The 12,836-nt window shown below is 41.7% G+C and overlaps 1 protein-coding gene across 4 annotated transcripts; it reads left to right on the forward strand.

Annotated features, from left to right (window-relative positions):
• Positions 1-5,076: 5,076 nt before the first annotated feature.
• On the forward strand, positions 5,077-12,776 carry ptgdsa (prostaglandin D2 synthase a). Of its 4 annotated transcripts, none has more exons than XM_021603110.3 (7): positions 5,077-8,154; positions 10,537-10,679; positions 10,805-10,881; positions 11,112-11,222; positions 12,026-12,127; positions 12,252-12,278; positions 12,389-12,776. In XM_021603110.3, exons 1-6 carry the CDS (start codon positions 8,059-8,061, stop codon positions 12,275-12,277), a joined length of 555 nt encoding a protein of 184 aa, XP_021458785.2. In that variant the 5' UTR covers positions 5,077-8,058; the 3' UTR covers position 12,278; positions 12,389-12,776. The 4 variants fall into 4 exon arrangements, with proteins under 4 accessions (XP_021458785.2, XP_021458784.2, XP_021458783.2 ...); XM_021603109.3 differs by having other exon boundaries at positions 5,079-8,154; positions 12,026-12,139; positions 12,364-12,776; XM_021603108.3 differs by having other exon boundaries at positions 5,079-8,154; positions 12,026-12,139.
• The last annotated feature ends 60 nt before the right edge of the window (positions 12,777-12,836 follow it).

The following is a 12,836-nucleotide window of genomic DNA, read 5'->3' on the forward strand; positions in this document are numbered from 1 at the left end:
TTTCTCTGTGTCCACATCACCAAGGAGCTAACATGGTCCACCACACACCCACACAGTTGTGAAGAGGGCACGGTAGCTCCTCTTCCACCTCAGGGGCTGAAAAGATTTGGCATGGGCCTTCAGATCTTCAAAAAGTTATACAGCTGCACCATTGAGCGCATCTTGACTTGTTGCATCATCGCTTGGTGTTAAAACTGAAACCACTCGATTGCAAGGCGCTACAGAGGGTGGTGAGTACGGCCCAGTACATCACTGGGGTCGAGCTCCCTGCCATCCAGGACTTCTCTCTATGCCAGGGGTCAGAGGAAGGCACAAAAGATTGTCAAAGACTGCAGCCACCCAAGCCATTGACTGTTCTCTCTGCTACCACACGGCAAGCGGTACCAGTGCACCAAGTCTGGAACCAACAGGACCCTGAGCGAGCCACAAGACTGCTAAAGAAGACCGTTAAATAGCTAACCAAATGGCTACCCAGAGTACCTGCATTGACCTTTTTTTGCACTGAATCGATGCACACACACTGGACTCTACCCACACACCCACACATACAGTGCTAGTCAAAAGATTGGACAAACCTAATCATTCAAGGGTTTTTCTTTATTTTTACTATTTTCTACATTGTAGAATAATAGTGAAGACATCAAAACTAGAAAATAACACATATGGAATCATGTAGTAACCAAAAAAAGTGTTAAACACTTGTTTGAGACTTGTTTTTCAACAGGACAATGTTGGCTGCTTTTCCTTCACTCTGCAGTCCAATTCATCCCAAACCATCTCAATTGGGTTGAGGTCAGGTGATTGTGGAGGCCAGGTCATGTGATACAGCACAACGCCTTCTTGGTCAAAAAGCCCTTACACAGCCTGGAGGTGTGTTGGGTCATTGTCCTGTTGGAACAATGTCCACTAAACTCAAAGCACTAAACTCAAACCATATGTGATGGTGTATCGCTGCAGAATGCTGTGATAGCCATACTGGTCAAGTGTCACCAGCAAAGCAGTGTCAACGGCAAAGCACCCCCACACCTTCACACCTCCTCCTCCATGCTTAACGGTGGGAACCACAGATGCGGAGATCATCCATTCACCTACACTGCGTCTCACAAACACACACTGCTGTTGGAACCAAAAGCCTCAAATTTGGACTCTTCAGACCAAAGAACAAATTCCCACCGGTCTAATGTCCATTGCTCGTGTTTCTTGGCTTAAGCAAGTCTCTTCTTCTTATTGGTGCCCTTTAGTAGTGGTTTCTTTGCAGCAATTTGACCATGAAGGCCTGATTCACGCAGTCTCCTCTGAACAGTTGATGTTGAAATGTGTCTGTTTCTTGAACTCTGTGAAGCATTTATTTGGGCTGCAATTTCTGAAGCTGGTAACTCTAATGAACTTATCCCCTGCAGTAGAGGTAACCCTGGGTCTTGCTTCCTTTGGCGGTCCTCATGAGAGCCAGTTTCATCATAGCGCTTGATGGTTTTTGCGACTGCACTCAAAGGAACTTTCAAAGTTCTTGACATTTACTGGAATGGCTGACCTTCATGTCTTAAAGTAATAATAAACTGTTGTTTCTCTTTGCTTATTTGAGCTGCTCTTGCCATAGTATGGACTTGGTATTTTACCAAATAGGGCTATCTTCTGTGTACAACCCCTACCTTGTCACAACACAACTGATTGTCTCAAACGCATTAGGAAGGAAAGAAATTCCACAAATTAACTTTTAACAAGGCACACCTGTTAATTGAAATGCCTTCCAGGTGACTACCTCGTGAAGCTGGTTGTGAGATTGCCAATAGTGTGTAAAGCTGTCCAAAGGTGGCTACTTTGAAGAATCTCAAATACAAAATATATTTTTGGAATTACTATATGATTCCATATTTGTTATTTCATAGTTTTGATGTCTTCAATTATTCTACAATGTAGAAAATAGTACAAATTAAGAAAAACCCTGGAATGAGTAGGTTTGTCCAATCTTTTGACTGGTACTGTATGTGGGAACTCCTTCAAGACTGTTGGAAAAGCATTCCAGGTGTAGCTAGTCGAGAGAATGCCAAGAATGTGCAAAACTGTCACCAAGACAAAGGGTGGCTATTTTGAAGAATCTCAAATATAAAATATATTTTGATTTGTTTAACACTTTTTTTGGTTACTACATGGTTCCATATGGGTTATTTCATGTCTTCTACAATGTAGAAAATAGCACAAATAAAGAAAAACCCTTGAATGAGTAGGTCTGTTCAAACTTTTGACTGATACGGTACTTACACTAACTTACCAACACAGACACACTGCATACGCCCCGCCCCACACACTTAACATGCGCTCACATTCACACCGATGCCACACACATACACACACACACTTTCAAACTCACTACATACGCTGCTGCTACTGCTCAGTCTATTATCTATCCTGTTGCCTAGTTACTTTACCCTTACCTATATGTACATAGCTACCTCAATTACCTAGTACCTCTGCACATCGACTCTGTACTGGTACTCCCTGTATAGAGCTGTGTTTTTTTTAAACTTGTTTTTGTTATTAGTTATTTACTGTGAATTTATTCCTTGTGTCACTGTTTCTATTTTACTTTTTTAACTCTACAGGTTCTTTTCCAACAATGCAAATAAACATTTCACTGTTAGTCTACACCTGTTGTTTACAGTGCCTTGCAAAAGTATTCATCCCTCTTGGCGTTTTTCCTATTTTGTTGCATTACAACCTGCAATTTAAATACATTTTTATTTGGATTTCATGTAATGGACATACACAAAATAGTCCAAATTGGTGAAGTGAAATGAAAAAAAAAAAATGAAGAAAATTCTCAAAAAATTCAAAACGGAAAAGTGGTGCGTGCATATGTAACCACCCCTTTGCTATGAAGCCCCTAAATAAGATCTGGTGCAACGAATGACCTTCGGAAGTCACAATTAGTTAAATGAAGTCCACCTGTGTGCAATCTAAGTTTCACATGATCTGTCACATGATCTCAGTATACATACACCTGTTCTGAAAGGCCCCAGTGTCTGCAACACCACTAAGCAAGGGGCACCACCAAGCAAGCGGTACCATGAAGACCAAGGAGCTCTCCAAACAGGTCAGGGACAAAGTTGTGGAGAAGTACAGATCAGGGTTGGGTTATAAAAAATATCAGTACCTTGGACCTCCCACGGAGCACCATTAAATCAATTTTCTTTTTAAATGGAAAGAAAATGGCACCACAACAAACCTGCCAAGAGAGGGCCGCCCACCAAAACTCACGGACCAGGCAAGGAGGGCATTAATCAGAGAGGCAACAAAGATAACCCTGAAGGAGCTGCAAAGCTCCACAGTGGAGATTGGAGTATCTGTCCATAGGAGCACTTTAAGCCGTACACTCCACAGAGCTGGGCTTTACGGAAGAGTGTCCAGAAAAAAAGCCATTGCTTAAAGAAAATAATAAGCCAACACATTTGGTGTTTACCAAAAGGCACTTGGGAGACTCCCAAAACATATGGAAGAAGGTACTCTGGTCAGATGAGACAAAAATGTAGCTTTTTGGCCATCAAGGAAAACGCTATGTCTGTTGCAAACCCAACAACTCTCATTACACTGAGAATACCATCCCCACAGTGAAGCATGGTAGTGGCAGCATCATGCTGTGAGGATGTTTTTCATCGGCAGGGACTATGAAACTGATCAGAATTGAAGGAATGATGGATGGCGATAAATACAGGGAAATACTTGAGGGAAACCTGTTTCAGTCTTCCAGAGATTTGAGACTGGGACGAAGGTTCACCTTCCAGCAGGTCAATGACCCTAAGCATACTGCTAAAGCAACACTTGAGTGGTTTAAGAGGAAACATTTAAATATCCTGGAATGGCCTAGTCAAAAACCCAGACCTCAATCCAATCGAGAATCTGTGGTATGACTGTGGTATGAAGATTGCAGTACACCAGCGGAACCCATCCAACTTGAAGGAGCTGGAGCAGTTTTGCAAAAATCCCAGTGGCTAGATGTGCCAAGCTTATAGAGACATACTCCAAGAGACTTGCAGCTGTAATTCCTGCAAAAGGTGGCTCTACAAAGTATTGACTTTGGGGGGGGGGGGGGTGAATAGTTATGCACGCTCAAGTTTTCATTTTTTTGTCTTATTTCTTGCTTCAAAGTGGTAGGCATGTTGTGTAAATCAAATTATACAAACCCCAGAAAAATACATTTCAATTCCAGGTTGTAAGGCAGCAAAACAGGAAAAATGCCAAGGGGGTGAATACTTTCGCAAGCCACTGTATGATGCATGTGACAAATAACATTTGATTAGATTATTTGTCTTCTGTTTTTCTGTTCTGTTGTGGCATTTAGGAACAACATTAAGCAATGGTAGAGAAGGTGGTGTGGCAGAGAAGCAGTGGTGAAAAAACTACCCAATTGTCACACTTGAGTAAAAGTATAGATACCTTAATAGAAAGTTACTCAAGTAAAAGTGAAAGTCACCCAGTAAAAATACTACTTGAGTAAAAGTCTAAAAGTATTTGGTTTTAAATATACTTAAGTATCAAAAGTACATTTAATTGCTAAAATATACTTAAGTATCTGTCACGTCCTGACCTTAGAGAGCTTTTTATGTCTCTATTTTGGTTTGGTCAGGGTGTGATTTGGGTGGGCATTCTATGTTCTTTTTTCTATGTTTTTGTGTTTCTTTGTTTTGGCCGGGTATGGTTCTCAATCAGGGACAGCTGTCTATCGTTGTCTCTGAATGGGAACCACACTTAGGTAGCTTTTTCCCACATGTGTTTTGTGGGTAGTTGTTTTCTGTCTAGTGTTCTTCACCAGACAGGACTGTTTTGTTTATTCATTGCTATTTTTGTTTAAGTGTTCAGTTCAATAAAAGTCATGAACACTTACCACGCTGCGCTTTGGTCCGATTCCTCCTCATCCGACGACGACACCCGTTACAGTATCAAAAGTAAAAGTATTAGTAATTTCAAATTCCTTATATTAAGCAAAGCGGACGGCACCATGTTCTTCTTTTTAAAATGTACGGATAGCCAGGGGCACACTCCAACGCTCAGATATGATTTACAAAAGATGCTGTTGTGTTTAGTGTGTCCCCCAGAGCATAGGCAGTAGGGATGACCATGTGTTCTCTTGATAAGTGCGTGAATTGAACCATTTTCCTGTTCTGCTAAGCATTCAAAATGTAAGTCCTTTGGGTTGTCAGGGAAACTGTCTGGATATTTTCTTTAGGAATGTAGTGAAGTAAAAGTTGTCAAAAATATACAAAACGACTTAGTGGCAAGAAAAAGTATGTGAACCCTTTGGAATTACCTGTATTTCTGCATAAATTTGTCATCAAATTTGATCTGATCTTCATCTAAGTCACAACAATAAACAAACACAGTGTGTTTAAACTAATAACACACACATTATTGTATTTGTCTTGTCTATATTGAATACATCATTTAAACATTCACAGTGTAGGTTGGAAAAGGTATGTGAACCCCTAGGCTAATGACTTCTCCAAAAGCGTATTGGAGTCGGGAGTCAGCTAACCTTGAGTCCAATCAATGAGACGAGATTGGAGATGTTGGTTAGAGCTGCCCTGCCCTATTAAAAAAACTCACACAATTTGAGTTTGCTATTCACAAGACGCATTGCCTGATGTGAACCATGCCTCGAACAAAAGAGATCTCAGAAGACCTAAGATTAAGAATTGTTGACTTGCATAAAGTTGGAATGGGTTACAAAAGTATCTCTAAAAGTCTTGATGTTCAGTCCACAGTAAGACAAATTATCTACAAATAGAGAAAGTTCAGCACTGTTGCTACTCTCCCTAGGAATGGCCGTTCTGCAAAGATGACTGCAAGAGCACCGTGCAGAACGCTCAATGAGGTTAAGATGAATCCTAAAGTGTCAGCTAAAGACTTACAGAAATCTCTGGAACGTGCTAACATCTCTGTTGAAGATTATTTGATATGTAAAACACCAAACAATAATGGTGGTCATGGGAGGACACCACGGAAGAAGATTTCTTTCTTTTTTTTAAACATTCCTAACGTCTGAAGTTCGCAAAAGAGCACCTGGATGTTCCACAGAACATCTGCCAAAATATTCTGTGGACAGATTAAAGTTGTTTGGAAGGAACACACAACACTATGTGTGGAGAAAAAAACGCACAGCACACCAACATCAAAACCTCATCCCGACTGTAAAGTACAGTGGAGGGAGCATCATGCTCAGGGGCTGCTTTGCTGCCTCAGGGCCTCGACAGCTTGCTGTCATCGACAGAAAAAAATGAATTCCCAAGTTTATCATGACATTTTGCAGGAGAATGTAAGGCTATCTGTCCGCCAGTTGAAGCTCAACAGAAGTTGGGTGATGCAACAAGACAATGACCCAAAACATAGAAGTAAATTAACAACAGAATGGCTTCAACAGAAGAAAATAAGCTTCTGGAGTGGCCCAGTCAGAGTCCTGACCTCAACCCGATTGAGATGCATGACCTCGGGAGCGGTTCACACCAGACATCCCAACGATATTGCTGAACTGAAACACTTTTCTAAAGAGGAATGGTCCAAAATTCCCCCTGACCGTTGTGCAGGTCTGATCCGCAACTACAGAAAACGTTTGGTTGAGTTTATTGCTGCCAAAGGAGGGTCAACCAGTTATGAAATCCAAAGGTTCACATACTTTTCCACCCTAACACTGTAAATGTTTACACAGTGTGTTCAATACAGACATGAAAACGTATAATTGTTTGTGTGTTATTAGTTTAAGCAGACTCTGTCTATTGTTGTGACTTAGATGAAGATTAGGTCAAATTTGATGACAAACTAATGCAGTAATCCAGGTAATTCCAAAGGATTCACATACTTGTCTTGCCACTACAAGTAGTACTGTCTGGCTGTACATGCAAAAACATTGGCAAGGGAAAATCAATATTAATACAAATAATTTGAAGGCCCAGTGCAGTCAAAAAAGTGATTGTCCTGTGTGTTATATGCTGTATATATCTACACTATGAGGTTGGAATAATACAGTGAAATTGTGAAAATCCTGATAATGCCCTGATAGTGTAAGAGCTGTTTGAAAAGACCGGCTGAAATTTCTGCCTGTTTTGGTGAGATGGCGTTCCGGCCTGCCTGGTGACATTACCAGGTGGTAAATTAGTTAATAGACCAATAAAAAAAGCGAGTTCCAAACCTCTCTGCCAATAGCAGCTAGTTTTCAGTTTTTTTCATTTCCACTCAGACCACCCCTAGAAAAGTCCTAGCTAAACTCTTTCTTGAGAAATTGCTCTTTGCTAAGAAGCTATTTTTGTTTCTTTGTGACCATTTTATTTTAAAACAATCACAGTAAGATACTTAATTGTTACCCAGAAATTATTTGTATTGAGATAAAATTTAAAAAAACGTCTGCTTTGGACTTAAAACTGTTGTCTTTTTTGTTTTTCTTTAATATTGTAAAATGACATTTAGCTCTTCTGAGAGTGTTTCCCAATGTATGAGTCAAAAACAAAGACTTCTTGGTTGGTAAAAGGACAAACAGTGAATTGAATAACTGTTTAAAAAAGCACAAATGCCCCTTGTCTGAATACTTTAACTGATGTATTTGATGGGTGGTATTTGAAGCACTCCTCTGTCCTGTCAGGAATTCAGGAATTCAATGTCCCTCAGGAATGCTCACCAATTATTCAGGAGCCAACTTGTCTATCATTCCGCATTCACATGCTGGTCGGAACTAGGAAACTCATAAATGTCCAACTTGCTAACTGGTTGAACGTGACATGTTTATAACTACAACCATTTAGCAAGTCTGAAATGTCTGAGTTTTCTAGTTCCGACTGGCACGTGAACGCGGCATCATTCCCTCTCTGCCTGCTGCAGCTGAGCACTGTCTTCAGCTTCTGATCAATGATTGGCTGGGCAAATAATGGGCGGACTTGAGAAAAAAATTGGCATTGCCACTGTAGTCCAGCTCCAGTCCAGCTTTTCACTCTTTTACAGTTCAGTTTGGTTGCAGAACAGGGTACTTGTCTTTCTCTCCTCCTCTCTCTCTTTCCTTCTCTTCCTCTGCAACCAACCATGAGGATCACCTTTGTGACAATGGCCACGGCGATGGTGTGTTTGATGGGTGTCCATGGAGACGTGCAGCCTCAGAGAGACTTCGACCTGCAGAGGGTGAGACCAGACTCAAATCAAATCAAAGTTTATTTCTTGCATACACAGAGCGCAATGTTAAAGCAGGTGCAGCGAAACACGTTCTATCTCCAGCAGTGCAGTAAATGTCTAACAGTACAATACTAATACACAAATAATCAACAACAACAAAAATAAACAAGAAATATCCGAAGGAGCAATATCAGAAGGAGCCAGAGTCATGTCAGAGTCTGTGCTGCTTCCTTCTTTCAACTGCTTGCTTTAATTACCCAGGGTGCATTAGTGAAGGGCCTGCTCTGCTTCCACAAGACATTTCACATCACACTAGCTGGGTAATCTAATCTTTGTGGGAAATGATTAAGCTCATTTTTAGAGGGCAATGGCATACTGTTGTATTGGTTTTTCATTAGGTGACGCATAACTTTAAAGGGCAACTGCACTTCCTGATTTGGCGTTGTTTTAGATTTGGTTAATTAAGAAATGCTAGAGGTCATGACTGAATTCAAACGTTAGTTGCTTTCAGGGTGTGATTTGATGTGGTGTCTCGTGTGTGTTCGCAGGTGGGAAGAGTTTTCCAAATTATTAAGCCAATTAGCTTCAGCCGGCTGGTGTGCGAGCGTGGCAAAATTGGTTTGACTTTGGATAGCCTATATACGGGGCTTGTTATGGGCCGTCAATAAATTACAAAATAAAAATCTGTCAATATTTTCATGATGCACAGCTTTGAGCTTTCTCATTAAATGCTTTCAAAATGTGTATATTCATTTCTACAAGGTTGAGGTTTTAAGTCGTTGAAATTTGGAGCTTTTGGATTATTTACATATTGTTCCACAGGCAATACAATCGGGTTGTGTGCAGCTGCACTCCGAATTGATGATTACTTGTGTGCTGCCAGCTGTGGGCTTGTGGGCAGGATTGAAACAAACCCATCCTTCATTTATGTTGTGATTCAATCCCGACCACAAATCTCACAAAACTGTTTTGGACAACAGTGAATTTATGACCAAAATTATCCTATTTACACGTTATACTCAATTCTGACAGTGGAATAAATGTTTGACTCATGTCAATGCCACATAGGCTGTTTCCTAAATGAGAAGTTGTTTTTTAGGGGCAGTTTCTCTTCAACCTCGACCTCTAGTCCGTGAGTCTATTATTTAAATAAGTCATAGACATGTTCCCCGTCCCCACAGGTTCAGTACTCATTGGCTGTCTGATAGGGAACGGAACGTTGTATCCGTGTGGTCGGGACGGGACCGCATTAGGACAGAGGCAGAGGCTGAACCCAAAGCAAACAGTGCTAGGGTCAAAGGTCAGGCAGACGGCAGGGTTGCAAAACAGATAGAAGGACTAGCAATGCACGCTAAGTTCCCTCGGCCCATGGCCCATGGACAGACACAGATATAGAACTAACTTCCTTATTAGATAATTATCTACAGTACCAGTCAAAAGTTTGGACTCACCTACTCATTGAAGGGGTTTTCTTTATTTTTACTATTTTCTACATTGCAGAATAACAGTGACGACGTCAAAACTAAAATATTAACACATATGGAATCATGTGGTAATCAAAAAAGTGTCAAACAAATCAAAATAGGTTTTATATCTGAGATTCTTCAAAGTAGCAGCCCTTTTCCTTGATGACAGGTTTGCACACTCTTGGCATTCTCTCAACCAGCTTCATGAGGTAGTCACCTGGAATGCATTTCAGTTAACAGGTGTGCCTTGTTAAAAGTTGTGTTGTGACAAGGTGGTACAGGTGGTATACCCGAGATAGCCCTATTTGGTAAAAGACCAAGTCCCTATTATGGCAAGAACAGCTCAAATAAACAAAGTGAAACAACAGTCCATCATTACTTTAAAACATGAAGGTCAGTCAATCTGGAAAATGTCAAGAACTTTGAAAGTTTCTTCAAGTGCAGTCGCAAAAATCATCAAGCACTATGATGAAACTGGCTCTCATGAGGACTAGCGACTCGGGCCTGTTTCCTCCGACACATTGGTGCAGCTGTCTTCCGGGTTGGATGCGCGCTGTGTTAAGAAGCAGGCTTGGTTGGGTTGTGTTTCGGAGGACGCATGGCTTTCGACCTTTGTCTCTCCCGAGCCCGTACGGGAGTTGTAGCGATGAGACAAGATAGTAACTATACTACGAAAACGGGGTAAAAACAAAAAAAGAATGTTTACATAATGTTTACCCATTTCATATTTATATACTGTACGGGGTAAAAAATTCAACTATTCTATCCACATATTCTTCAGACAGGTTTGACTCCCTTTGTGTAGCCTACTATCTCTATGTTATGGTCAGTCCGCATTAAATGCTGTATGACTGGGTAGGGTTACTCTTATAGAGTAGCTCTGATAGAGCAACTCCAGTGGGTTTGACTCTGTCTATGTGTTCAGTTTGCAGGGAAGTGGTACCGTGTGGGCCTGGCGTATGACTCCCCAGGGTTTACTGCCTCATACAGAGACAAGCTGAGAGTGTCCATGGGCATCTTGAATCCACAGACCAACGGCGACGTCAACCTCACCATGTGGACCCAGAGGTGGGCAGGAACACATCCTTAAATACAACACTAGAATGAACGTTGGCATTCTGGCAAAATAACCACAGGACTGATATCCTGGCCAGGACATTCATATCGTATGTTCTTTTTTTGCTTGTGTGAAGATCAACAGGTTGCCGCAGTAAGCTTTACACGTACGAGAAGACAGCGATACCTGGCGCCTTCACCTATTTCAGCACCCGTGAGTCCTCTGCCTGCCAGCACTAATGCTATGTAGCTCAATAACAAACCAGTAATTATGTCGCCCCCTCCCCCCAACCATCCGCTCCAGACAAAATCGGCCCATGGCTGAATGTAGTTGGGGACCCCTGCTGTACAGAGTCGCTGATCTTTGCGTCGGTATTGTAGTCTTCTTTTCTTTTTCTTTTTCGTTGTTGAAAATAATGAGAAAATATATTTGTGTTTTTCCAGGCCATAACAAAGTAAAGGACATCACAGTAGTGGAGACCAACTATAATGAATATGCACTGGTCCTGAAGCACAAGAAGATGGACAGAGAGTACACACAGGTGGCCCTCTATGGTAAGTCTGCTCTTCGTGGTAGAGGTGTGACTGACCAGGTTTAAACCAGGGTCTCTCATGCACCAAAATACCATTTTTTTCTACTTGCCCAGAGTCAGATGAACTCTTTTGTATGTCTCTATGTGAAGTTTGAAGATAGTTTAAGTTAGCTTTATTGTTAGCTATCGCAAAGACTGGAGGGCAAGGTTCACCTAACCATCTTTGTTGCATAGGCTTAGAATGGGGCAATATGCACATAAATCAGGCACATTCGAAATTGGACGTCTAGCCATGTCCTGAGGAAAATTCCTTCAAAACCGGACACTTTTGACAAAAGTGAGTGCTATTACCATCAAGTAGGCTTGGGTTTTGCTAAGGCACGGTGGACCAGGGTGGTGGACGAGCGTAATCCCTCAACTTCAGATGACTCCAGATCAGAAGGTCAGGTGTTCAATCCCAGTAGTGGACACTCGTATTTATTACAAAACGTTTCCTATTCCAAACCTTAACCCTTACCTTAAACATTCTGAATGAGTGCCTAAACATATTGTTTTAACCCTTAACCTTAACCCTTAACCTTAACCCTATACCTCGAAATTTGGAGCAACTTCAAAATTTGACGTTTGGAGAAACGGAACAATGCTGAGCGGGAGGAGTAAACTCAGTGTCAAAAAACTGGAAATGTCGCGTTTGTAGCTGCTTTGAAACTTGACATTTGGACAAACATGGCTAAATGTCTAATTCTGGAGTGAGCCTGTACATTGTGTTTGTTGAAATGCATATTTGCTTGCATCAAACGTTGCCGTTCGTCCGTCTGCCTGCAGGTCGTTCTCAGAAGGTAAAGCCTGAAGTGATTCAGAAATTTAATGACTTTGCCACATCTCATGGATTTCCCAAGGACGCCATTCTGACCCCACCACCTGCAGGTAGTAGCCTAAGTATGGACACACACACAGACACAAACAGTCCCTACATTTCCCGTCTCTCAGCTGTACGACTGAAAGCAGACAGTGTGTAACACAGCGTTGTCGTGCTCTTTGTTGTTTGCAGAGAACTGTCCTCCCTCTGGACGCTAAGGTGAGTCACTGGAAATCCTTTCTACAGACAGTCTATGTTGTGGTCGACTGACTACCGGAACACTTGATTTTTGAATAAACTGCAGGTTTTGTTTTTGTGCTCTCCTTCAGATCAGAGCAACATCATGATTACTCGTTGATTTGCTTCGCCGCACCAGTTTCCCGGCACCTATTAGACATTTGTCTCTCCATCGGAGCACAGCATCAGGATGGGTTTCACCTTTACACCACACGTTTCACTGGGCAACAACCGAACCTCAACACGCTTTACCTCACAAGGGTGAAATAGTATAACCACTAATGACAGATGCACTCTTAGACAGCCCGTCTTATTTTATTCCCAACATCCTCTCTGATGTCTGTCTGTCTCTTGTCCCCTCGGTACAACGGACAGTTAAATTTGTTTTCCTTTCTGAATCCGATAAACAAGGGACATCATTGTCTTGTATAACACCGCTATGGCTGAATAAATGCTAGTGTCCCTCTGCCTATGGTGCTACGTGGTGTCTGTGACCTCTTTGTCTTTTTCCCTGCCTATTGGATCGCAGGCCTGAGCGCA

Source organism: Oncorhynchus mykiss, chromosome 5, assembly GCF_057628025.1.
Source record: "Oncorhynchus mykiss isolate SJ-2025 chromosome 5, ASM5762802v1, whole genome shotgun sequence".
Taxonomy (NCBI): Eukaryota; Metazoa; Chordata; class Actinopteri; order Salmoniformes; family Salmonidae; genus Oncorhynchus; species Oncorhynchus mykiss.